At 46.9% G+C, this 26,454-nt stretch overlaps 1 protein-coding gene across 3 annotated transcripts in view; it reads left to right on the top strand.

Moving 5' to 3' along the window:
• LOC138265818 (ubiquitin carboxyl-terminal hydrolase 12A-like) overlaps window positions 1–26,454 on the top strand; it is a 735,388-nt gene that overhangs the window by 423,901 nt on the left and 285,033 nt on the right. For all 3 annotated transcript variants that reach the window (XM_069213886.1, XM_069213884.1, XM_069213885.1), the window contains one exon: window positions 12,594–12,728. In XM_069213886.1, the coding sequence (XP_069069987.1) occupies window positions 12,594–12,728 (135 nt within the window). The remainder of the gene's footprint in view (window positions 1–12,593; window positions 12,729–26,454) is intronic.

Here is a 26,454-nt window from a genome sequence, read left to right as displayed (position 1 = left end):
AGTGCTTCATTTGTGCTTCCTAGCTCCTGGAAGGTGCTTCACTAAAATGGTGCTGTGCACCAGGAGGGGCACTCAACTGTGTCTGCTTTGGGACACTTCCTTGTGGTGCCTACATCGCTTGGAAGCGCTTTACAGCTGGATGATTCACTGCTGCGACCTGGGTTTAATGGAATGCCCAAGTGCTTTGTAAAGTGCTTCGCTGTGCCTGTAATCACCGCCGCAGCCCGGGGAGGCTGTATAACTGAAGCGCGAGTGATGCACGCTTCACAGTGCCCCCGGGGCACGAAGGAAATCTTTTGATTGAAGGCCGGAGCAAGCGTGCTCCTATTCATGTCCCTGGGGCAGGGTCTGCTCCGTAGAGCGCCCCCGGGGCACCATAGGGCCCTGATTCGGGCCTAAGCCACGCCGGAGGCAGGAAGGAGAGGAGGACTGCCAAGCCCAGAAGGACTCTTCGTTGGACCGTTGTCACCGAACTAACAACCTCACTATACATCTAATTTTACCTAACCAAACGCTCCCCCTGCCCTACCCTACCCTCCCCCTCCCTTTACCCTTAACCTTGTAGTCTCTTAATACACTCTTCCTTTTTGTAATGATTTCTTTGTTGAATCCGTTTTGTCACCTTAATAATCTCCTGCTGCCACTTACCCCTTGAACCTGCAACCAGCAAACTCCTAATGCCAAATGTTTCCTGTCTGTGTTGTCCTGCTGCTGTCCACCTCCTTCCAATCTGAAAGTGTCTTGTCAGATCTGCCGTCTATCCCTGTTATCGTTGTCATGTGAACTGTCTCTGTCACCAGAAAAAGGAAACCTTCATTTTTCTGTCCCCCCTCCGCGTTGGTCGCTCCGCTATCCCACCTGTCCCTATTTATTGTTTCTTCTGTCCTTCTTTTTTTTCTTTTTGTTATTGTTCTCTAAACAATGCTTTCAAAACTTCTTTCATTTGGAGCAGGTAGAACTCCATGCCCATGAAGGACAGGTGTACTCCGTTGCCCCTAAAAAGATTCCCTGTCCTCAAAACGAAGATCTCTATGTCCTAAATACGTAAGACCCTTTTCTTCACAGAAACTTCATTTCTTTATTAATTGTCCTGCGTGCCCTTTCAATTGCACCTGGTTTCTTCACCCCTCGCCATACCCTCCTAGGGCCGGAAGCTGTCCAAATCACGTGACAACCGTGCCACTGCTGCTGAATCTCCTGCAAGTCCAATTTCATGCCTGTAGTGCTTTCCTCTTATCTAGTTTCTAAGCACTAACATAACACACCAGAAATGCACTTCTGAGGTCAAAGAAGACTTTTATTGTTGTTAATTCTTCCCCAACCACAATATTTATGAATGACGAATTAGTAGCTTTCAAGTCCGCGTTAATCAAACAAAATATATCAGTTTGCAATATACACAGCAGGTTATATTTATAAGATATTGAATGCAAAGCAAAACAAATACTTCACCGTGTGGGAACTATCTACAGCTTCATCTTTCTAAGGTCTGCAAGCTGATGACCCCTGTCAGCCGCGAGAAAGAGAGATTAATCTACCCACACGGGATTGCTGGCAGCCTGCGCCAAGCTCCAGCATGAGGTCCGGCAGATTCGAATCTGACTCTCTGCAGCCTGTTACATTCGTTACAAAGGTGTGCCCCCTCCTCTCAGACCTGGGAAACTGAGCAAGCCTTTTGGAGACTGGCCAGGTCTCCAAGACTACTCCTGTTCCCAAGCTCAAGCAGAGAGAACAACACCCATGTACTCTCTCTTATCATGTCTAGTCTACTGTGAGAAAAACATCTTGGTTCTCTGGTGCAAAAACACAGCTTGGAAAAATACAGCTTGGATTCTCAACTGCAATGTCTAACTCCACGTTAAAGGCAATGGGCAGCTAACCTAAATATCAAATGCAATGTCTAGTGTCATGTCAAAGCCAATAAGCATCTAAGCTGAATACAAAATGCAATGTCTTATATCATGTCAAAGCCCATAGGCAGCTGAGCTGAATACAAAATGCAATGTATAATATCATGTCAAAGCCAATAGGCAGCTGAGCTGAATACAAAATGCAATGTATGATATCATGTCAAAGCCAATAGGCAGCGGAGCTGAATACAAAATGCAATGTCTAATATCATGTCAAAGCCAATAGGCAGTTAAGCTGAATACAAAATGCAATATATAATATCATGTCAAAGTCAATAGGCAGAATATCTAATAGCATGTCAAAGTCAATAGGCAGCTAAACTGAATACATCATGTCAAAGCCAATAGGAATGCAATGTCAAAGCCAATAGGCGGCTAGACTGGATACAGCATGTCAAAGCCAATAGGCAGAATACAGAATGTAATGGCTAATGCAATGTCAAAGCCCATAGGCGGCTCAACTGAATACAGAATGTAATGACTAATGCAATGTCAAAGCCCATAGGCGGCTCAACTGAATACAAAATGTAATGGCTAATGCCATGTCAAAGCCCATAGGCGGCTCAACTGAACAAAACATACCATGTGCTACTGGTGAACATTGAGCAACTAATATGCGCAGTGGTGAAACACAAAGTCATTGGTCAAAACTAAATTTAACAAATGGCAGTACATTCCGCCCTTTGACCAATGAATTTTTGTTTCACATATCTCTTGTTTCAAACAAAAACAAAAAACATCAGATCAAAGCAATCCCTGTAAAGCAATAGAAGTGAATTAACACATTGATCTCATAACCTTTCACATCAGATACATCTACATAGAAAAGACTGGGCAATTTTTATACTCTGAATGAGTCTCTAATTCAACAGTGTTAGCAATTTGATGTGGCATGAGTTCTACTCATGTAAAGATGCACGGTCCACCTGAAAGGTTTTCTGGAAGATAAGCAAAAGTCAGAGTTCCATACGAGAGGGAGAAAAAAAAAAAAAACACAGCTTAGTTCCAGTGGAAGAATACAATCAAACAAGTTGAACTTGAACTGAAGGCGCAGTTTGCGCAAAATGGATCCATGGTGCTGGCACTTTACTCAGCCAGGTTCAGGTTGGGGATTCGGTCCCTTCCCTGACCCCACACGCACACACCGGAAGGGGGACCACACAGCACACTCAGGGACAGTGGCGAAACGTGGTAGGATCTGCGAAAGAAACAAGTATGACTTTTCTTGCAAATAACATTTTTCATTTAAACTGCACCCTTCCTCTTTCTTTCCCTGTTTTATAATCAGCAGGACGTTTTTGAGGCCCTTTGTTATATTTTCTGCAGGTTCTGGAGGGTCACTTAGGGCTTCAGCCCACACATCAGCACTGAGGTTTTTATCTGCTGCGCCACAGCTTCCCTTTTCTTGCACTGTCAGAAGGGCTGGGGCAGACTCCTTCTTTAACAAACCTCCATTCACTGCATTTTTGTCAATTTGGGCCATTCTGTCTCCAATTTGTATGAATGAATCAGATTCTTTTCTAGGTATCAGCATAATTTCGATTTTTCCTTGGTAATTTGCAGCAATCACTCTCCCTAAAACCTGATCACTTTGCCATTCCTGTCCTGGTAACGTTCCTTTCCCCAACTGCTCTGTGACTGCTTGCATGACAGATTGCTTTTGTGCGTGCTGCACAGTTTTTATCAAAACTAGGGGAATGTGCATCTCTCTCATCTCTGCCCACCTGTAAGTGGCTTTTTCTCTCAGCTGTTCACATTTCTGGGGCACCCACTTAGCCATCCCCACTAAGGCAGAATTCTGGGTGTACACTTCTCTCTCTGAATTTTTCTCATTAACATCTGCAAGGTAATTGAACCAGTTAGGTGCTAAAACATTAGCAATGAACCAAAAATCAGCGTAAAAATGACACATCTCACGTGGCTCTTGCTTTAAAATCTGACACACATTATACAACGCTGTTCCTTCTCCTGTGCCAGAAAACAACATTTCAGTCAATGAATCATTAGTAAAACAAACATGCTTTTTATCTTCAGTGGACACGAATTCAAATGGTGCACACAATTTCATTGGTAATTCTTTTATCTGTGGTACTCTAGCCCTGTCTTGCAAGTACCAGATCCATTGTATGATTCTAGCTAGGGGCACTATTTTCTTTCCTTGTTCTTGAATTACATGTACATCAGTTTTTCCTTCTTGCACTGCGCAAAAACCTAAAGTCTGCATTATTTCATTTGCCAAATCACAAGCGCGCAGCTGCATATTATTTTTCACAGTGACAATATACAAAAGTGTTAGGATTTCACTCAAATGAGGGCTATTCTTTTTCCAAAAATCAAACAAGCTAATGAAAGTCGGCTCTTGCTCTAAAATCTTTCGTTTTACTTGTGCATTTTGCAACGGTAACTCGTAAATCACATTCTGGTCTCTCTCGTCGTCCGTGTTATCAGTTAAGGAATGCATTTTGTCTGCCAAAAACCCTGGCTCAGACGAAAACTCAGTGCAGCTCGGAGCTGTCTTAACCCCCTCATTACTGGAATGGGACAAGAAAGATTCTTCAAAAACAGCCTTTTTATAACTTTCAGTCGGGCTAATTTGCTCACGTAAATTCCTATTTTCATGTTCCAACTTCCTACATTTCTCCTGCATTTCTCTGTAAGCAGATAAAGGTATCCAGACCTTTCTGTCATCATTACTTCCAAAACACACGTTTTCTACATATTTACAACAGGAATTATTTCTCAAAACATTATCAGGCATTTTAGCTACACATGCATCTTCAGACATGGTCTGCAGTGCTTCTGTAATTCCCCAAACAGAAAACAATTCACAGTTTTTCTTAGCACCATCAGGCAGTTTATCAACACATGAATTCTCAGACATGGTCTGCCGTGCTACTGTGATTCTCCAAACAGAAAACAATTTCTGTAATTCTCCAAACAACAAAAACAATTACACTTTTAAAGTGTGCACTTAGAAATCTACCAACTCGTCAACACCCTCTTAATCACCTCTTAATGACCGACCCCACGACTCCTGGTACCAATTGTAGTGCTTTCCTCTTATCTAGTTTCTAAGCACTAACATAACACACCAGAAATGCACTTCTGAGGTCAAAGAAGACTTTTATTGTTGTTAATTCTTCCCCAACCACAATATTTATGAATGACGAATTAGTAGCTTTCAAGTCCGCGTTAATCAAACAAAATATATCAGTTTGCAATATACACAGCAGGTTATATTTATAAGATATTGAATGCAAAGCAAAACAAATACTTCACCGTGTGGGAACTATCTACAGCTTCATCTTTCTAAGGTCTGCAAGCTGATGACCCCTGTCAGCCGCGAGAAAGAGAGATTCATCTACCCACACGGGATTGCTGGCAGCCTGCGCCAAGCTCCAGCACGAGGTCCGGCAGATTCGAATCTGACTCTCTGCAGCCTGTTACATTCGTTACAAAGGTGTGCCCCCTCCTCTCAGACCTGGGAAACTGAGCAAGCCTTTTGGAGACTGGCCAGGTCTCCAAGACTACTCCTGTTCCCAAGCTCAAGCAGAGAGAACAACACCCATGTACTCTCTCTTATCATGTCTAGTCTACTGTGAGAAAAACATCTTGGTTCTCTGGTGCAAAAACACAGCTTGGAAAAATACAGCTTGGATTCTCAACTGCAATGTCTAACTCCACGTTAAAGGCAATGGGCAGCTAACCTAAATATCAAATGCAATGTCTAGTGTCATGTCAAAGCCAATAAGCATCTAAGCTGAATACAAAATGCAATGTCTTATATCATGTCAAAGCCCATAGGCAGCTGAGCTGAATACAAAATGCAATGTATAATATCATGTCAAAGCCAATAGGCAGCTGAGCTGAATACAAAATGCAATGTATGATATCATGTCAAAGCCAATAGGCAGCGGAGCTGAATACAAAATGCAATGTCTAATATCATGTCAAAGCCAATAGGCAGTTAAGCTGAATACAAAATGCAATATATAATATCATGTCAAAGTCAATAGGCAGAATATCTAATAGCATGTCAAAGTCAATAGGCAGCTAAACTGAATACATCATGTCAAAGCCAATAGGAATGCAATGTCAAAGCCAATAGGCGGCTAGACTGGATACAGCATGTCAAAGCCAATAGGCAGAATACAGAATGTAATGGCTAATGCAATGTCAAAGCCCATAGGCGGCTCAACTGAATACAGAATGTAATGACTAATGCAATGTCAAAGCCCATAGGCGGCTCAACTGAATACAAAATGTAATGGCTAATGCCATGTCAAAGCCCATAGGCGGCTCAACTGAACAAAACATACCATGTGCTACTGGTGAACATTGAGCAACTAATATGCGCAGTGGTGAAACACAAAGTCATTGGTCAAAACTAAATTTAACAAATGGCAGTACAATGCCCCTCATTATATCCTCTGCACTAAGTCACTTTTCCCTGAATGGATCAGTAACACATCTGGACAAGAACCCCTCGCTCAGAATTCTTGTAAGGTCCTTAATAACTCCTGCCATCGCATCCCCCCCTTTCCATCCTATCGAACCCGATACCGCTCCCGGTCCAAACCCAAATTTTCCCCAATAGCCGTTTGTCTTGCTTGCTTCTGGGCCCACTTGACGAATGAATGCCCAGCGACCCAAATTGACAGGAAGCGCACCTCCGGTCCTGGTACAGAACCTGCAGCAGGAGAAAAATATGTTAAACTCATACTCCTTTCTCCCCGCAACCCCCTTCTCATGTATTTTTTGTATACGTCCGATATCCACCTCCCAACCCCCATTAACAGACGTTTATTCCACCCTCTTGTCCCTGCCTCAGTCGTCATCCCGATCCGAAAGGAATGGGTGCCACATTGAGAGGCAGTCCGTCCCACAAACTGCAAACCTGCCCTTAAGACTGCTAAAAGCTGATGTGCGGTGACACTTTGTCCATCCTTATGACGAACCCCCCCCCCCCCCCCCCCTTACCTTCCGTATCTATTGCCCTTAGCTACTTACCCAGCGAAACCAGGCATATCCCTGTGATAGGATACGCCGTAAGCACCACATGTATTCCCCTCCCCTGTTGGTCCGTTTTAGAACTCCCAATGCGCAGGTCCACACCGTTCGCCCGAACGTCACGTCGGACCACCTTAAACCCAGCTTATATTTGGACCCCAACCATTTTGAAACCCAGAATGCGCCGAAAAACATCCAAGACATTAAGGTCCTAAATAGTAGGCATTCATTCTCATAAAACCTCTTTGAGGAGGCACAGCGACATAGGATTCCGCGTCCTTCCCTTCTTCCCTTCTTCCTTGGCCCAACCCTCCGAAATCCTGTGGCCCAGCTCCACTGCCGACGGTGTGTAGCCCCACAACAATTTATCCATCAAGGCAATGCCCGCCAAGTTCCCTGATATGGTGATTCTAGATTGACGTTTCTCCACCAGCTCCATGATAAACCGGACCACATCCTCCAATCTATCCTAGTCAGATTCCCTTCTACAAGCCCCTGAACGCAAAAATTCCTGCCATGCCCAGACATACGCTTGTTGGGTAGACGGCACCAACGAATTCACCACCAGACGCAGCATCCACTGTTGCCTATGGTCCACATACCTGTTGGCATTGTCGTCCTGCACAGGGCTTTTTCCACAATTAACCCATGGAACCTCTCCCACTGTGAACGAGACAAAGCATCCGCAATGTCATTGTTCACACCCGGAATATGTCGAGCCCTAAAATATATGTTACGGTGCAAACATTCCAGCACGAAAACTCGCAGCAGCTGCAACACCTGTACATCCTGAGCCGATTGCCGGTTAACCACCTGCACCACCGCCAGGTTGTCGACCCTGAACAGCACTCTTTTGTGTTCCAATAGGTGACCCCATATGCACACTGCGACCACTAATGGAAATAATTCAAGAAACGCAATGCTCTGACCCCCGCACCGTCATGCCACCGGCCAATCCTCCGCACAGTATTTTCCCTGCCAATACAACCCAAAGCCCGACGCCCCGCCGCATCAGAAAATATTTGTATGTCCCATTCGCATACCTGCCATTTCCACGTATTTACCTTTCTAACTCTTCTCCTTCGTAGCTGCCATAAGGTATGCCCCGGGTGGTTTGGCCGTACCCATGTAGGGCCGTTTTTTTTTACCTTGACACCTACTTTATCTGTGCCTGCGTCCTCATTAGATTTACCTACCTCCTCTGTTGCCCCAGTAGCCATCATTCCACCCCCGCCTTCCGGCCCGACCCCGACAGGTACGACATTAACCCCTTTAAACAAACCCTCGTCCGAGCTATCCACCCTCGCCTCAATCGCCACCAAAACAAAATCAGTTTGTTTACGAGCCACATCCTAAGCTGGCGCCAAGGACAGGGGCCGTTCCCGAGCCTTCCACCTTGCCAGTTGTCTGCCTCTTTTTGTCTCAGCCACCACCTGCAATGACTGAGGGACAGGGTTAGACACACTACTGTGCCCCACTACTCTTCCTCCTTATCCTCTCTCAATTTTCCCTCCTCTATACTGTCTTCCTCGTAATCTAATTCCTCCTGATCTACCCATTTGCCACACTCACCAGGCAGGGCGCTCCCATAAGCCCTCGCCTTTTCCTCATCGGCCTTCGCGTAGCCCAAGTCTCGCAACGGGCGTCTAGGGGCGGTCCTCGCCCTTCCAAGCCGCTCTGATAGGCCAGGCCACTGACCCTCAGGAGCTGCGACCCCGGTGGGCGCAAAACCCAGTCCGTCACGCGGCCCCCGAAGGACAATCGTAGCCCCTAGGTCCCTTTCTCCTGTGTCCTGCTGTGATGTCATCGCTTGGGGCCCCTCCTTCACTTCTTCCCAAGGTCTCCGGGCCGCAGCCGACCTGCCCGGGTCAAGTAGTGTCGCCATCCTCTCGCCCTGCCAAGAAAGGCCCGATGTGCTGGTAAGCCTTGACTCTACACCCCTTCCTACTGCACCCCGCTTCACCTCTACCCATGCCTCCCCATCCTCCCACTCCCCCCCTTCAGCTGGTCCCTCCATTCCCAGATTCCCTGAAATGTCACCGTACCCCCATACACCGCTGGCCTCCGGAACCCAACTCCTGCCACAGGTGCGCCTCGGGGGACGCACCTTCAAGGTGATCCCATCGTCCTCAACCGCTTGCCCCCCCTACATCCACATCCTCACTCCATTCCAAAAAACCTCACTCTCACATGCCTTCAAATGTTGTTGCCCTCTCCCCCGCCCCCGAAGCCCCACCCCCCCATCTCTCCTACCATGGCATGGGCCCGCCCCCACCCATGAGACCTACTCCCACTGTCCCTAGAAACACCTATTCTCCTGGTTGCCCCACCGAGCGATAGCAGTGCCTCTCCTTCCTTGTTACCCGCCCCCACATAGCCTCCTCTCCCCCTGCACTCTCCTCGCTCCTCTCGCTCCCTTCCATCCTCCTTAGTGAGAACCCAGCCCCTGGTCTCCGGCCCGGCCCGGCCCCTCCCGACTCTAATCGCCCTCCCGGCCCCCCCACCAATGTCCGGGGGCACTCTGCATTCCCACTTTTTGCCCTCACCAAGGAGCGGCGTGTCCGCTGCGGTCTTATCACAATGCGGGGGCGGGGAAGGTGTGTGTTTGCCCCACCCCCCTTTCGCGGCTGGGACTCTCCCTCCCCGCCCTCTCCCCCTGCTCCCCAGCCTTACTGTCTGTCCTGCACTCCTAGCGTGACGCGGAGGTGAGCAGGCCAACACGGCCACCGCTCGCCGCTCTTCTGGCCAGGCGCAGGTGCTCGACGACACCTTCGCACACCAAGTCCATGCGCCCGGCCTCTTGTAACAGTCGAAGGGCTGCCCGCACACAATCGTCCTCCATACCTGCAGCGCTCCTGAACCACGAATGCACGTTACTGCAAGGACCTACCAACCCGCACAACCAGAGGCCCGCCCCCGTTGACCAGTTACCAGTTCAAAGGTAAGAACGGAGCACCTTTAACAGTGCGCGTGAACTACCATTAGACGTGCGACTTTGAATTACCAATGCACTAATATGTAGCTAACGCTGACTGATCTACAGACAAAAGTTTCTGACACCCAACCAGCCACTGTGTCGCCTTTCCCCAAAATGGTGGCACCCTTACAAAATGGCCTCTATATATATAGTTCCCCACCACCACCCAAAAAGCGCCCAAACGGCACCCGTGGGCCGTACCACCTTCCCCAAACCTCCCGGGGCAGAGACCTCTCGTACCTTTGGCAATCGCCTCCAGGAACCCCTTGCCAGCGTGTTTCTGCAGGGCTCTTTGGTGTGAGACCATTCCTCACACCCTTCACCTTTTAGGAGGTACGACTTGGGTTTCCAAGCTAAAGGTGACAAATCAGTGGTTCAAAGCATCCATCAGAAGAAGAAGTTACTTATGGATACGCTATATAAACGCAGATTGTTCACTGCCCTTCCTCCTCCTTATTCTGTGGAATGTACTCCTATATTTCTTAAAACGACCCAAGTTTGTTCGGCATACAGTAGTGTTCAATCTGTCATGACTGATTCATGTCTGAGGGTACGAAAAAGACTAGACAAAACTAACATCTATGTGCCGGAGTGGAGTTTATATTCCGCTCTGCACCGTCAATTTTGGGGTGGTGCAAGGTTGTTGTGAAGCCCGATGGCGCCACCTAGCAGCATGTGGGAGCGATTGTTATTGAAATCTGAATCCATTATGGCGCCCGGCGTTTCTTCTACAGGTGAGAAACCTGTAATTAGACATTCACCAGAAAGAGTGATCCGCAAGATAAGTAATTTATTTTTATTTGGATTTTTTGCTTATATAGAACCATCTGGGCAACACAATGATTTTTTTAAATCTGGCGATTAATCTGACCGACATTTCCTTTCTGCATGTCTATCTTTAATGTTTCAGAGCTTATTCCTGCGAGCATCAGCCAGCATGCACTACTCTTATGCATTGTCCCTGATTATTTTTAAGTAAGAGTTATTGTGTTCACCCTGCACCTGACTTAGGTTCTTGTCCATTTGAGGTTGATTTGAAGCTTATGCCTACTTAAACCAAAAGATGGAATATAATGTAGCGTTTGACATTTTTCACACAAATGAAGTTTTAGTACATCCTACCTGACTGATGTAGTACCAGGCATATATGCTAAGTAAACATCCTGGTACTATTAATTGTAGTGTTGAATATACTTAAGTGCTAATTGCACATGTTTTCCATATGTAAAACCTGTGTGCAGTAAAGGTATAGGGATAATTTGGAAAATAACCAACTTTAAGTTATTAAAAATATTTTGACAGTACCTAATTGATAGGTTTGACGTTAAAATGCTAACAAAAGCAAGCAACATTTGTACATGCCTTCATTGTGTGTTTTTGTTTCACTGCTCTTGTAAATGCATGTTGGCAACATGTAGAGAACACTTGACTTCTCTCACTCGCCTACGCTTTCGTTAGCCTATGTGTGCATAACACAAAAAACAATGGAACAAATGCTACTCATTGTAATGGGACACGAGGAGTTTTTGTTCCATTCAGGCAATGGAGTGCCTGGATGCTGAGAACATACTTGCGTCGGAATCACAGTAATACAGTAAACCAACAAATTCACAGCATAATACAGCACACCAACGGCATAAAATCACACAGTGGTAACACAACACAACCCAAGAGTGCAATGTTGTGTTTTTATTTCAGTGTGTTACGTGGTGTTGTGTTTTCTTGTCTTGTGCAATTGTGATGTGCTCTGTTGTATTTTGATGGTGTGTTCTTTCTTCCGTTCTAGTGTGCTTGTGTGTCACATTGTGTTCGAATTGGTATTTTGGGTTCTGTTATGGTTATTTGGTTGTGTGCTATTAGTTTGTTCTATTGTGTTGTTTACAGTGAGGGTGGGCTGTTTTGCGTTGCATTGTTGTATTGGTTTGTATAGAACTGGTGTGTTTTTGTGTAGTGTTGTTATTCATGGTTGTGTTTATTTTGTTTTCCTATAGTATTGTGTTTGTGTTGTATTCGGATGTTGGGTTGAGTTGTCAATGTAAGTTTTGTTTCTCAATGTTATTTTACTGTAGTGCTGTGTAGGGGTCTGCTGTGGTTCTTGTGTTGCGTTTTGTTTTGTCTGGTAGTGTTTTTATATAGTTGTCTTTTATTGTGTTATTTTGCTGTGTTGTGTTCTGCTAAATTATATATTTTGTTTACAAGCGTCAACAAATGACACTACATTTTCAGGCCAAAACACCATATCCCATTAAAGTTTAAGTGACAAACAACCATTATTCACTGGCGAAAATGGTCACCTCTACATCGCTTCAATTTTTGAAAATACCAATCAAGCCATAACTATGGCATAGACAAAGATTTTAAAAGGCACTTTCCTCAATCGATTTGTGATACATCCAGCCCTAGATACCATCTTATCATGATGAGAAAACCGAAATCTATTTCTATAGCATGACGTTTAGGTTCTTCTCTAACTCAACCAGTTACAGACTCTGACACCTTCGTGTTATTTTGTCTTAAAAAAAAGATTTGCCACAAATACATTCCTCAAGATGCATTCATTATGCCGGACCAAAAAAACTGTGCAAATTGTGAGTAAATATGTCAAATTGGCTGTGATGTATGCTGCTTTTTTGTTTGTTTGCAGTGGTTACACTGTCCTAGTTTACACTGTACATAATGTCTCTTTTCTGCCTTAGGATAAGAAGTCCTATGATCTTTTTGCCATATGTGACCATTATGGAGGATTCAAATCTGGGCATTACTCCGCTATCATCAAACCTGAGGAGAATGACAAATGGTTCCGCTTTGATGACAGTATCGTGACCTCTGAGGTAATTTTAAGTGTCTACTCTTTAAATTACTAATTTGTACTCTCTGTGTCTTAGTGCATGTAAGGCCTTCATATTAAGAGCACTGCCTACGATTAAAGAGGACCAGAAAACAGTTACATTAGGTCTTCTGAGCTGCAAAGTGGACATTTTGTTTTTAAATTCTGGATCCACCACCGGATTATTTCTTTTTTTCTTCCATTTTTACTGTATCTGAACTTTTTCCTCTGCCGACATGACTTGAGTGCTGTCAGCTAGTTCTACAACTCTTATTCCTGCTATTCTGTTAACCACCTTTCACAGTATGCTCAGTGCTTTAAGTGAGCCGAGTCCTGTATGCACGTTGAGATGGGTTCCTAGGAGGCGTACACCGCCCATTGGGCTCAAAGAGCTTTAACTCCTCTGTCAACCGCGGCAGCTCGGGCTGTGCAGCTTCAGCTTCGAGGACACAGGCAGGTCTTGATCTATCGTACACTGGGCACGGGCTGCCGCTTAGACGCAGGTGAAGTATTTTGTAGATCTTCAAAGGACCATTTATCAGCTAAGGAGTTTTGTGTATGTTTTCACTTCATTCTATGTCCCCTGCCGTCCCCACTCTTTTAAAGGGCTGTTGCTGCCACAGTGGGCTTGCCTCGGAGCACTGTAACACAGACCAAGCCCTCTGCTTTGTATGTAAATCGTCTTGTAAATGTATGCAAAAGACTTAAAGATTCAAAAAGTATATTTCTTTAATGTAGAAAGCGTTTCCCTTCAGACCACTAGAATTAACTGCTGCATTAAATTACATTTATCAGTCGTCTTAGGGCAGATTTATTAACATTATGCTGTGGGTATACAAATATTTATTTGGAATGTACTTTTGAGTGACATCTTGTTTTGTTTTGCAAAGTTGCTTGAAAGTAATGCAAAGCAGCTCTTTGCGCTGCTTTGCATTACTTTGTTTCAAGGAGGCAATTCATGGTTAGTACATTGGCATTCCCATGTAGCCACAATGGATTTTGATGCAAAGCCTTTTCTACTAACAGTAGTAGAGAGGGTTTTTCTCCAAAAAATAACGCCTCTTTGAAGCAGGTGATAAAAAGGGGAATATGTTTCTATGTCTCCAAAGGTTTCCAACTTTGCATGCTTACAGCACACTTGCAAAGTGGGAAAAGTTACAATTTTTGTCTACTTATAGTGTTTTGTACTGGGTTGGTACCCTTTCATTGCAGAACCGGTGCTAGACATAACACACACACTGTCGCATCATGCAAAGGTGGATGTCGTGTTAGGCAGCTGGATTGTGCATTAGCACTTGGAAGAGAGCAGGGCGCTTCACTCTCCCTCTCATGCAGGGCAGTTCAGCAACATTTGTTGCTGCATATCGTCTCATGAGTTTTTAGTAAATCTACCCCATAGTTTCCAAACATAAACATAGAAACATTCATGCCTCCAATGACGATGCTGTTAGTGAACCAAGGTATAAGTTAAGTTATCATGTGAACCCTTCTAGGGTTTTAATAACATATGGAGCAACATTAAAGTCTATCGAAACATATACAAGTGAGTTTTGTTTTTTAGCACACATCCTAAACAGAAGGTTTTTTCAGGTACTCTAAAATGTGATGACAAAGGGAAAGGAGGAAAATGAAATAAGGGAATCGCTTAGAATCACACAATTTTCTCAAGCACAGAAACTTCTGATCCCAGGTATTGTGGTTTCATATTGCACAATTTAACCCCTAGATCAGTGGTTCTCAACCTTTTGACTTCTGTCAACAACCACTTTACCGTTACTGAAGCCCGGGGACCCCCACTGAATCAATATTGGTATTCGGGGACCCTGAGTCATTACTGGAAGCTAGGGACCCAGGCCTAAACATTGTTGATGATTTCAACCGCAAAACAGTACACAAAAAATACAGAAACCATCATTCATCAAAAAGCATACACAAATGATTAAATGTTATTTAATTTGCAACTACTGCCCTTGATGAAGGGAAAGGGCACTTGGTTATTGACATAAAGGGCTTGATGCAGAAGCCACATGAAGCCTTGGCTTGTTTTTGGCTCGAGGTTCCAAGAATACATCTTCCTGAGTCAGAGCTCAGTATCTGGCTCCCTCGACTATCTCTAGAAAAATAACTTTAAGCATGTCCAAAAGGCTGACATTTGTTTCTAGGATCATCTAATAATTTATTGACATCACAATAATCCTAGTTTAAATTGCACCTAAGACCATACACCTCAATGGCATGCTGAGTTACTTTGAGTGTCTAAGGGTACATTGTCCTGTATTCACACACATAGACACATTGGTCACAGAGATGTCACATGGTGCAGCTTCTACCCAGCTAGCACTTATACGGGAATACATTTGTCTTTAGCATTCGCACTGCTACCATGCACTCACACCACTCAGCATCACCGTGCACTTACATGGGCACACCTCTCAAACAGCACACATTGAATGACCCAAAACATGTGCATATGTCTTCAAATGCACCCACAGGATATCTGCTCTTCCTGTAGTTCTAGATGCCTATTCTGCTCTGTCCACAACTACAGGGCTGATACAAGAGGGAAGAGTGTACTGAGGCTTTGAGATGGAATGGGAAGGGAGATTGTACTAAGGCTGTGGGGCCTGGTGTGTGGGGGTGAGATCAGCCTTAGGCTGTGAGGATGAGCTGGGAGGGTGTATTGATGTAGTACAGGAGTGGAAAGCAGGCGAAGGCTGCAGGGAGAGGAGCAAGCACAGCAGGTTAAGGGTGAAGCCCTGCATCTGAGGCTGTGGGCTGGTGTGAGAATTGAGTGGGGACTGTAGGGTAAGGGTGCGGTGTGGGTGTTATGGTTGGGCCCCAGGTGTTATGGGTTGGCCCTCCCTTTCCCAGGAGTCCTACCTTTTGTGAGTTAGCCTGGTCCATGTTAGATTAGAGAAGTTTGTACTACATGAATCAAGGGTCAGGCACAGATGCCCCAGTTAAGTAATGCATGCACTTACTTCAATAATATCCACTTAATACAGTCTCACTACAACACATGTCTCCATGTCCTTAGTAGCACAAATGTCCAATATCTCCCACTTTGGAGATGAGATGCAGTGGTTGCATGAGTGCCCCTCAATCTATGTAGGTTGCAGGGGGTAGGTAGCAGATGTGCCACTACATAGACACAGCAGCAGACTAGAAACCACTCAGTGCACTTTGTAAATTCAGAAGTGGTGACATATACAGGTCTGGCTTCGATAATGATGACCACCATGGGCACAGTTTTTCACTTCAGCTGCAAGGTCAGCCACAATTGTTCTTATTTCACAGCTGCAAGGTTAGCCACAAATCTTCAGTCCCCACTTGACACCGCACTTCTGGAGAGACTGCACCTTGGTTAGCCAAATGCTCCTTACAGGGTCTAGCTGTTTCTGGCACTCTCTGGACAGTCACACCACCTGAAGGGTTGTCAGGATCTTTCTCTCAGCAGATAGGCTGATTTCCAGACTCTTGAGCTCAGCAATACACCTCTTCCAGCAAGGGGAGATTCCTGGGCATACCCCCTCTCATCTGGGGAACTGGCTGTCCGAGAGGCACCAGATCTGGGTGCACAGCAGTCATCAGTATTCTGCTGAGCACTCTCTTCCTTGGTCAAAGAAGACTTGGATCTAGAACAATAAAGAGGTCAGTGGCTCCCACTTTTATTCAGTGAAAGCAGAAAGGGGATTTGAGTTTTCTGTCTACAATTTCAGAACAGTTTTGGGGTGGGAGTCTTTTCAAGTGTGCTCTTTAGGCTGTTCTCCAGACACAAGCCTTTGTGTAGAGTGATGCTTCTCATAGTAGGGTAGTCTCCAGGCTGGAGTACCCACAAAAGAGGCACAAATAGGCATGGAATTTCTATACCTAGCTTATCAGCAGCCACACTGTACAGTAATCGAGGGAATGCAAAAGGCTGGCCTCAACTAAAAGATCCTTTCCAAACTCAACAAGGGACTCTGTCCCACCCTTCAGTTCCGCCATCTTCCAAATGGCAGTGCTGCAGCAAGGGTAATTAGCTGCTCATCTCACAAAAAGGACCTTAGTGAATTTCTATAGGATTCTTGTATCATCTCTCCCCACTTCATTGTCTAGGTCTCCTCCCTCCAGCTTGAGGAATGTTGGTAAAGCACTGCCATTGTCTAGGAAAACATCTCACCTCCGCCTTGGGCACAGCAGCAGGTAGAGGCTTCCAAAATGGGACCCACAGGCCTCCATTAAGCTGGCACACATGTGCACATATTGCATGTACTACACAAGCCACATGCATAAACACACACAACATTCAACTGGGATGTTTGCACAAGGAGTAGGGTTAGCAAACTGAAGTACAATTTCCAACAAGGGACACAGATAACAAAAGGCTGGTCATGACTGTGGATTCACAAATCAGAGTAAGTTGCACACCAATCTACATGCTAAACCTGTGACAGGGCCACCGTCTAGTGTCAGCAAAATGAGGGCATGCTTGGTGTGCTCACCCTCCCTAGGACACAGGGCATGTCTAGGACCTCAGTTAAGTCAAGGGACAGCATGGGACACCAGTTGCTCACAGTCTTACTCTCAGGATAGGACAACTTGGCTGTACACATTTCAGGGGACATTCCCACTCCAAAAGCATGTTCATACTATATTATGTTTTCTTAATTAATATAGCTTCTTTTATGGTCTTTTCACTCTTTACATGTTTAGCTGACTCCTGTAAATCTTATGTTTAGTGGATACTAAACAAGTGCATATGTGTGTCCCAGTGTATAGTCCTTGGTCTAAATATGCATTGTTTACACGCACACATGCTGCACCCTGTAAATGGTGTTGATGGACCTGGCCCTTTTACAGGGTCGTTCCCCAGACTTTTTGCTTTTTGCCTCCTTATTCTTCTGACCTTTGTTGGCTGATGTTTTGACTCTGAGCACTTTTTCAATGCTAACCAGTGCTAAACTGCATGTGCTCTCCCTTACAAAATTGGTATGACTGGATTATACCTAATTGGCATATTTAATTTACCTATAAGTCCCTTGTAAAGTGGTATCCCTATACCCAGGGCCTGTAAATTAGATGCTACTAGTGGGCCTGCAGCGCTGCTTGCGCCACCCACTAAAGTAGCCTGTCAAACCTATCCAAGGCCTGCTAGAGCAGAGCCTTCGTGTGCAGTTTCCTGCCACAGGGACCTGGCATCTAAATTTACTTGCCAGGCCCAGAACTCCCCTTTTACTACATGTAAGTCACCCCTAAGGTACGCCCTAGCTAGCCCTTTGGGCAGGGTGCCATGTATGTAGAAGGCAGGACATGTGCCATGTTGCGTGGCCTGTCCTGGTAGTGACAAACAGCCTAACTTGGTGTCTCACTGCTGTGAGTGCTGCCTCCTCATAGGATTGCACTGGAAATGCCCTGCCTTATGTGTAAGGGGTATTGTCTGATTTATGAGGGGTAGCGTAGGCATGTTTGGTATGGTTGTGATAGTGGTGAGAAATGCTGCTTACTGGTGTAGGTGTTTTTATTTTTTATTACTATCAGAGAAATGCCACTTCTAGAAAGTGCACATTTATCTGTGCTTATGACTTTGGCATTTTGCAGCTTGCCTCCAACACATGTCTGGGCAGACTGACAGTTGGGGCTTTGTGCATACTTCTCAGACAGCCTGAACACAGGGAGGGTGGAGGTGTCACAGAGGTGCATCTACATATTGTAAAGCCTTCCTGGGCTGAGAGAAGGGAGAGGCGGGGCACACCTGCATTTGTAAAGGCTGTGCCCTGGCCTCACACAATAGGGTCATTAACCACCACTGATGTTTGGAGCCTGTGCTGAAAGGAGAGAGGGGGCACTCCCAGAACCACTTGTAACTGGCTGGAACCTCCTCTCCCTACCATTGCAAAACATTGTAAGGACTGATTATAAGTATAGGGGAATTTTTCCCACAGTTTGGAGACTCTTAATCATCTTGGAACTGGACACAGAAATGCTGGAAGAACTCACCAGGAACTGCCATGGACTGTTGCTGCTGTGCTGACCTGTGACCTGCTTGGTCACTGAAAGGGACTTTTCTCTTGCTGCATGCCCATTGTGCTGGCCTGTTGTGGAGCCCTCCACCTGTGGACCTTTCTTTTTGATTTAGTCCCCCAAGGGCAGGGTGCTGTGGCCCCTGACCCCTGCAACCACTGGTTTTCAGCGCTGTCCCTTGAAGTGGGTAGCGCTTGAAGAGTGCTGTGCTTTGGGCCCCTGGTGCCTCAGGAGGGCTGTTGAGTTATTTTTCATAGGGCTTTGGGAGCGCTTTTCCCACCGCTAAAAATCACTGCCACAGCCCGGGCTTGGAAAAGAGCCCTCGCCCTTTTGTAAGCGCTCCCCTGCTGCTAGGAATCACAGCCGCAGCCCGGCTTCCCTTATGCTTTGCGCGACGGAGCCACGCTGCCCCTGGTGCCCCCAAGGCACCAACAAACTCACTGGAAGGAGCGAGCCGCTCCTGTCGTGCCCCCGGGTTGCTCGAATCTGGACCCGTGCCCCCTGGTTGTCTCCGCTCCACGTGGGAGCCAACCTCAGCCGGAGGAGAAGAGCTGGAACTCCTCTGGAGCAGCGCCTCCTCCGCTGCTGTACTTCGAGGTCGCAGGCGGGAGGAGGGCTCATCGGAGGCCCCCGCGCAGCGAGACCTTGCTGCCCTCAGTATTGCAGGGGCGGGGTACGGAAAGGGAGTTCCTTTCCCCCCCGGCCACTGCCTAAGGGGCACGGTCACCCTGTACCATCTTTTGGGCAATTGTTTGGCTCCCCCCCCCCCTTTGTGGAGGGCCAGTCGAAGCCCGGGGGGGGGGGCGTACAAGGATTGCGGGTCCCCGGAAGGGCCCCTTCTTTTCACTGTAGAGAGGGTGCAGACTGCCCCTCTCTCCAAGAGACCTACGTGGCCCCCGTTTTCGCACATAGGAGCACCGGGGGCCCCCATACTCCTCCTCCCAGGCACTAGGAGTGCCCTTTTTCCCAGAAACAGGTACTCTCTTGACATACATGTTTTTCCAGTGTTCTTGCTACGGACATTAGGGATGTATGTTTTTCATGACCTTGCATATATGTGCTAATGTTCCTTTTATGGGCATGTCTAACTGATATGTATTGTTATGATTTGTAATATGTTCTCTAATATTCCTTCTATGGGTATTTTCCTTGCAAGTGCATAGGACTTTTACTGTAATTCCTGACTACTGCTTATGTTGCAGAATCCTGAGTACTTACGTGTTATAATGTGACAACTGCATATTCTTGCAGAGTATTAGTAACTTGTGTAACGATCTGGCAACTGCTAAGGTAGCAGGGTATTACTTACTTGTAATGTTGGTCTAATTATGTTTTGTGCAATACAGATTATTTTTACATAGCTCAGTGTTGTGTTTACTTTGTGGTGTACATTTTGCATCACATGTGTTGTGCAAACGCTTTACACATTGCCTCTGGGTTAGGCCTGACTGCTCGTGCCAAGCTACCAAGGGGGTGAGCAGGGGTTATCTTGGATGTGTAACTCCCTTTCCCTGACTAGAGTGGGTAGGTTCTGCCTGGCTGAGGTGCATACCCTAGCCAACCAGAAACCCCATTTCCAACATTGGTTGTCAGCGGTGAGGATAGGACTTGCGCGTGCACAGTACCTTGTGACTCATTTTTGCACCGCAAATTGCACTTAGACCATTACATGTTTTAATGCTCTTTTTTTAAAAATTATTCTCCTGTTCTCTCAAGCTAGTCATTTTTATTTTTTACTCCTGTGTTGTATACTCGCACTTTGGACTCTTGTTGTTTACGCTAGTATTGTGCTCTTAACAAAATGGAGTCTACCTTTGACATGGATTATATGTTGTTTTACACTATAGAAGAGTTAAAGGGATTCTGCAGGGAGAGAGGTATACCTTTTATAAAGGGTGAAGCCCATATAGGGATCCTCAGGAGAGCCCTGTTCAATTTTGAGGAGGCGGACTATATAGCACAAAAAGAGGCCCAAGAGAGGGATGGTTCTGAGGGAGACCCTAGAGAGACCAATGAGAGTAGTGAGGACTCTGAGGAGGAGGGTCCCCAGTCCACACCCCAGGGGGATAGGGACCCAGAGGAGTTTGACACTGAGGTAGAATATAACTGGCCAGGGACGCCAGTAGAGTGAGAGGACCCCATAGATAGGGAGTCCCTTACTGGGTCCTTGCATAGCAGCAGTGCCACCTCCCATTCCCTGTCACCTGAGGAGCTCAGAGATCGGCAGGAAGAAAGGGACCTGAGGCTGCAGCTAGCCATGCTGGCTGTAGAAGAGAGACAGTCTGAGGTGGAAAAGGCCTTAGTCCAGGAGAGGATAGCAGAGGCTGAAAGGGCCTTTGCCAGGGAAAGGCTCGCTCTAGAGTGCAGTCTTACAAATCTGGACTCACCAGTACTGCAGGTGGAGTCCAGTGGTGGCAGCATGTGTAGTGTTAGGCACAATCCTTGCCTACCCACAGATTTTGGACCTGGGTTCAAGGAGGGGGATGACATACATCAGTGGCTGAGGGAGTATGAGGAAGCTCTAGTTGCGCGCAGGATTCCTGAGAGAGATTGGGGAACTGTCTTAGACAGCTATATTCCTGAGGTGGAAAGGGATGTCCTACTGGCCCCAGAAGGGAGTGATAGGCAGGGGTATCCCCACATCGGAAAGGCCCTGATAGAGAAGTATGGTCTCACCCCTGAAGACTATAGGTTGAGGTTCAGAGGCAGCAAGAAGCGGTCTCACCAGTCTTGGGAGGATTTCATGGGGACTTGTTGCAAAGCACTAAAAGGATGGGTGGAGGGTAGCAGAGCAGCCACTTATGAAGGGCTGTTTATTCTCATTCTAAGGGAGCACATGTTGTGTTGCTGTTTTTCAGAGCTACGCCAACACCTGTCACACTGTGAGTTCTCTGACCCCAGATAGCTTGCAAAGGAGGCTGACCTCTGACTTAGTGCCAGGGGAACTGGTCAGACATCAAGGGCCGTCTTAGGTTCACCCCTGGAAGGGGTGGGGGAGGTTCTGGCTACTCCAGGCCAAGTTCTCAACGGGGAGGAAGTAGGATTGTTAAGGACCTATCCTCTTACGTATGTCTTAGAGGGCTCCTTATTGGTGCACCAAGGCGGGAATTTAACCGACCCCGACAACGTTCTGAGCGGGGAGGGTGCAGGATCCACAGGGACCTGTCCTCCTCCGCAGGTCTTGGAAGGCACCAGGGAGGGGCCCCAAGGCAGGAGGGTAGTCGTTACCAAAGGCAGATCCTCTAAAAGGGATCCCCTAGAGTCTGAAGGAGAAGGGGGGACACCTGGGAACAGGGTTGCTCCAACTCTGGAGATCATCAGCAGCACCCCACAGAGGGGGGTGCGGACGCTTTCTTTTGAGGGTTTGCGGGAGGGCACTCCCCTGACTCCTGTCCATTCCAAGGGTATCGTCCCTAGGTTGGAAGACCAGATCATGGGCAACCCCCTAGATCTGGGAGTAGAAACTGCTGTAACCAGCATCCCTACTGATGCATTCCCTAGGGATTCAGTTCCTGTAAGGGAGGGTTTGCGGGAGGGTTTTGGGAGGGCACTCCCCTGACTCCTGTCCAGCCCAAGGGTACCATCCCTAGGTTTGAATACAGGATCATGGGCAACCCCCTAGATCTGGGAGTAGAGACTGCTGTAACCAGCATCCCTACTGATGCAGTCCCCAGGGATTCAGTTCCTCTAAGGGAGTTTGAGGGAGGACGCTCCCCTAACTCATGACCAGCCCAAGGGTACCGTCCCTAGTTTGGAGAACAAGGTCCAGGGTAGCTCCCTTGACCTGGAGGTGGAGAAGGCTGTCTCCAGTCTCTCTACCATTACTTCTGGGGGTATCACTCCTAATGGGAGGGTGCGGAACTCTAGAAGGAGGGGCAGGAAGAGGAAAGGCTCTTTCCTGACCCTGTCTCAGCCAGAGGAGAAGGACCCTGGGTTGGGAGACAAGTTACAGGGGGGCTCCTCTGAACTGGTGGGTGAGCTGACCAGGCCGACTGTAACCAGCGCCCTGGCATTTATGGATTCTGGGGGTACAACTCCTCTTCGGAGGAGGCGGAACCCTAGAAGGAAGGGCAGGAGGATAGACTCTCCCCTGGATCCTATTCAGGCTATGGGACCAGTCCCTAGGCTAGAAGACCAGTGGCAGGGGGTAACTCCTGAACTGGTGGGAAGGAGAGTGGAAACAGGATGCTATGCACCTGGGGCTCCCGCCCCCCACTCTGGAAGGTTTAAGAGACCAGAGGCCCTGGGCTGGCCTGGGACCTGGCTCTGGCCACAGACAACTAGGACGCCTCCATGGGTTAGCTTAGATTGTCTTGGGAGCATAGACAGAGGAATTCAACTGGGTTCAGATTGGCGTAGAACTGGATCATGCCTCTGCAGTTGCGGGCCAGGGTCCTGGTTCTATCCCCCTAAGCAGGGAAGCCCATCAAGGGTATTGATTGTTCTCCTCTGGCTTTGGGCTAGTAATGCTGCACCCTGTAAATGGTGTTGATGGACCTGGCCCTTTTACAGGGTCATTCCCCAGACTTTTTGCTTTTTGCCTCCTTATTTTTCTGACCTTTGCTGTCTGACGTTTTGACTCTGAGCACTTTTTCACTGCTAACCAGTGCTAAAGTGCATGTGCTCTCCCTTACAAAATTGGTATGATTGGATTATACCTAATTGGCATATTTAATTTACCTATAAGTCCCTTGTAAAGTGGTATCCCTATACCCAGGGCCTGTAAATTAAATGCTACTAGTGGGCCTGCAGCGCTGCTTGCGCCACCCACTAAAGTAGCCTGTCAAACCTATCTAAGGCCTGCTAGCACAGAGCCTGTGTATGCAGTTTCCTGCCACAGGGACCTGGCATCTAAATTGACTTGCCAGGCCCAGAACTCCCCTTTTACTTAGGGGTGTAAGAAACCCCTAAGGTACGCCCTAGCTAGCCCTTTGGGCAGGGTGCCATGTATGTAGAAGGCAGGACATGTGCCATGTTGGGTGGCCTGTCCTGGTAGTGAAAAACAGCCTAACTTGGTGTCTCACTGCTGTGAGTGCTGCCTCCTCATAGGATTGTATTGGAAATGCCCTGCCTTATGTGTAAGGGGTATTCTCTGATTTATGAGCGGTAGCGTAGGCATGTTTGGTATGGTTGTGATCACATGTGTTGTGCAAACGCTTTACACATTGCCTCTGGGGTAGGCCTAACTGCTCGTGCCAAGCTACCAAGGGGGTGAGCAAGGGTTATCTTGGACGTGTAACTCCCTTGCCCTGACTAGAGTGGGTAGGTTCTGCCTGGCTGAGGTGCATACCCTAGCCAACCAGAAACCCCATTTCTAACAGGTGTGCAATCTGAATGTTTCATTTTTTTTTTGTTCTGAAGAAGGTCCAGTGAAGAGGTAGTGATACCTTGCTTCAGGGAGACCTGCCCTATGTCCTAGAGAGCTGACAGTGGCCAAGAGTTTTAATTTGAAAAATAGATCTGAATAGGGAGACCCTAGACATGTTGAGGGACCTAAAGGTCACAAACAATAGCCCCTCTAGAAGAGGTCAGAGGAAAAAGTATCAGCCAACCAGAATACATACAATTATAGTACCTTAGGATAGTTTTGTTCCTTGGCAACACAGCAAAAGACTGCATAATCACTAACCCTTGCTGTTTGCAAGTCACACCTGAATTACTTCCCACCCACCAGTGTCACCCACTGGTATCAGTTTCCCTTCTTGCCCTCTCACTGTCCAAACACAATTCCAGAAGCACAACTGAATTCACCAGATAACAAAACACAAAAACAACTACAGTTAATCTTCTTTGACCTTCTGACCACGAGAGACTTCATCAATGCTACAAACACTTGTACGCCAGGAGAATCACCAGCAGAGCCATGTCCTCTTGAGTAACTCTGTAGCCAATCCAGCCAAAAATGTAAATTACTCCTTGAATACAGGTATCTTCTCAAATAAACTCTAAGGGGGTCATTATGACCCTGGCGGTGAGTGTTAATGTGGCGGTATGACCACCAACAGGCTGGCGGTACATACCGCCACATTATGAGAATGGCAAGTTGACTGCTGCCAACTCACCACTTCTCCACTCATACTGACATGGCGGTATCAGCCGCCGGAGATGTCTATCTCCAGCCCTGCGGCCGGCTGCATTATGAGCCTGCCTACCAGCATGGTTTTCGTGGCGTTAGCAACACCACAAAAACCATGGCGGTAGGCCCTATTAGTGACAGGGAATTCCTTCCCATGCAATTGCGGCTGCATGGGACATATATCTAGATGTAGTAGATGCAAGGTACACACAGCAAAATATACACATGCACAGTGAAATGCAAAGCAAGACAGCACAATTGAACACCCTCTATGTCTGCACAAAGAAAACTCAAGCTGCTACACATGAGATGAATATACACTCCATTTCAGGGGGTCAAGTCTAACACCATACATGCTGACATTGGAGGACACAAGATGGAATACAGTGACACCCCATTTCGAGTAACACCCACATGTCCATACAGTCAGCATCTACCTTTGTCTTGGATGACACCAGCACTGCCCATGTAGTCAGATATTGGAAACAATAGCAAATGGATCATCAAGCAGGCTGAAACACACACCACTGTAGGCAGATAACACAAGTTACTCAGGAACAACATAAAGGTTAGTGTTAGAAATGGGGTCTTTGGTTGGCAGTCAGGTTACCCCCTGTCCAAGCAAGGACCCTCACTCTAGTCACGGCAAAGGCGAAACACACCCAGTTAACCCCCGTTCACCCTCTTGGTAGCTTGGCAAAAGCAGAAAGGCTTAACCAAGAGACAATGTGTAAAGTATTTGTACCAACACACAGAGTAATTCAGTGACAACACTACAAAATGATTCAACACCAGGTTAGAACAATAGCCAGTAGCTATCTAAACAAAACAAGGCCAAAATGGCAAAAATCCAACATACACAGCGAAAGTTATGAATGTTTAAAAATTAAACTTCAGTATAGTGCTTAGAAACACACATGCTTCGGATTGGTGATATCACTGCGTCGTGATGGAGGCGTTCCCAACAATCTGACGCCAATGGCGCCGGTCACGGAGTCACACGGACCCCCAGGTACAGTACCTTGTAAAAATGAGGAAACAAGCCGGTGAACGGAGTTGGGGATCCGAGGCGGCGTAGGTTACGGTAGGTTACGGTGCAGCGGAGTGAAGCAGCAGAGGTGGGAGGCATGCTGTGCACAGAGCCGGTTCGTTTCAGTCAGTCAGCGACACAAATTAACCCACTTTAAATTCCTAAGGAAGGCCTATATCACCCCCAAGGATAGGCCCGCATTGATCCGAGCCGTTCTTCCACATGCCCCAAATGTTGTGAACCGATTGCTGACTTTTCACACATGACTTGGACATGTCCCAGTATTAGTCGCTTTTGGTGTGAGGTGTATGATCGGTTGTCGGTTATTGTTAGTTGGACTCTGCGTCCTGACCCACTTATGGCTCTCCTCGGCTACACTGGTGGTCTGCCAAAGTCCATTAGACGCCATGCTGCGATTTCGCTCCTGCTGGCTAAACGGGAGATAGCGCTTTGATGGGGCTTCAAAAATGCACCAAACTGCAATTCCTGGTTAGCTAGCCTTACATATTGTGGCACTAATAGCGAGCTTTATGCCTCACTATAACCTGTGGCATCTAGGCCTAAAGATATCTGCCAACCGCTGCGGGATTATTTGAATACACTTGCCACATCTCTGCCAAC

The sequence above is a fragment of the Pleurodeles waltl genome, chromosome 11, assembly GCF_031143425.1.
Source record: "Pleurodeles waltl isolate 20211129_DDA chromosome 11, aPleWal1.hap1.20221129, whole genome shotgun sequence".
NCBI classification, from domain to species: domain Eukaryota; kingdom Metazoa; phylum Chordata; class Amphibia; order Caudata; family Salamandridae; genus Pleurodeles; species Pleurodeles waltl.
The sequence above is the reverse complement of the archived record's forward strand: the minus strand, read 5'-3'. Positions and strand labels throughout refer to the sequence as shown.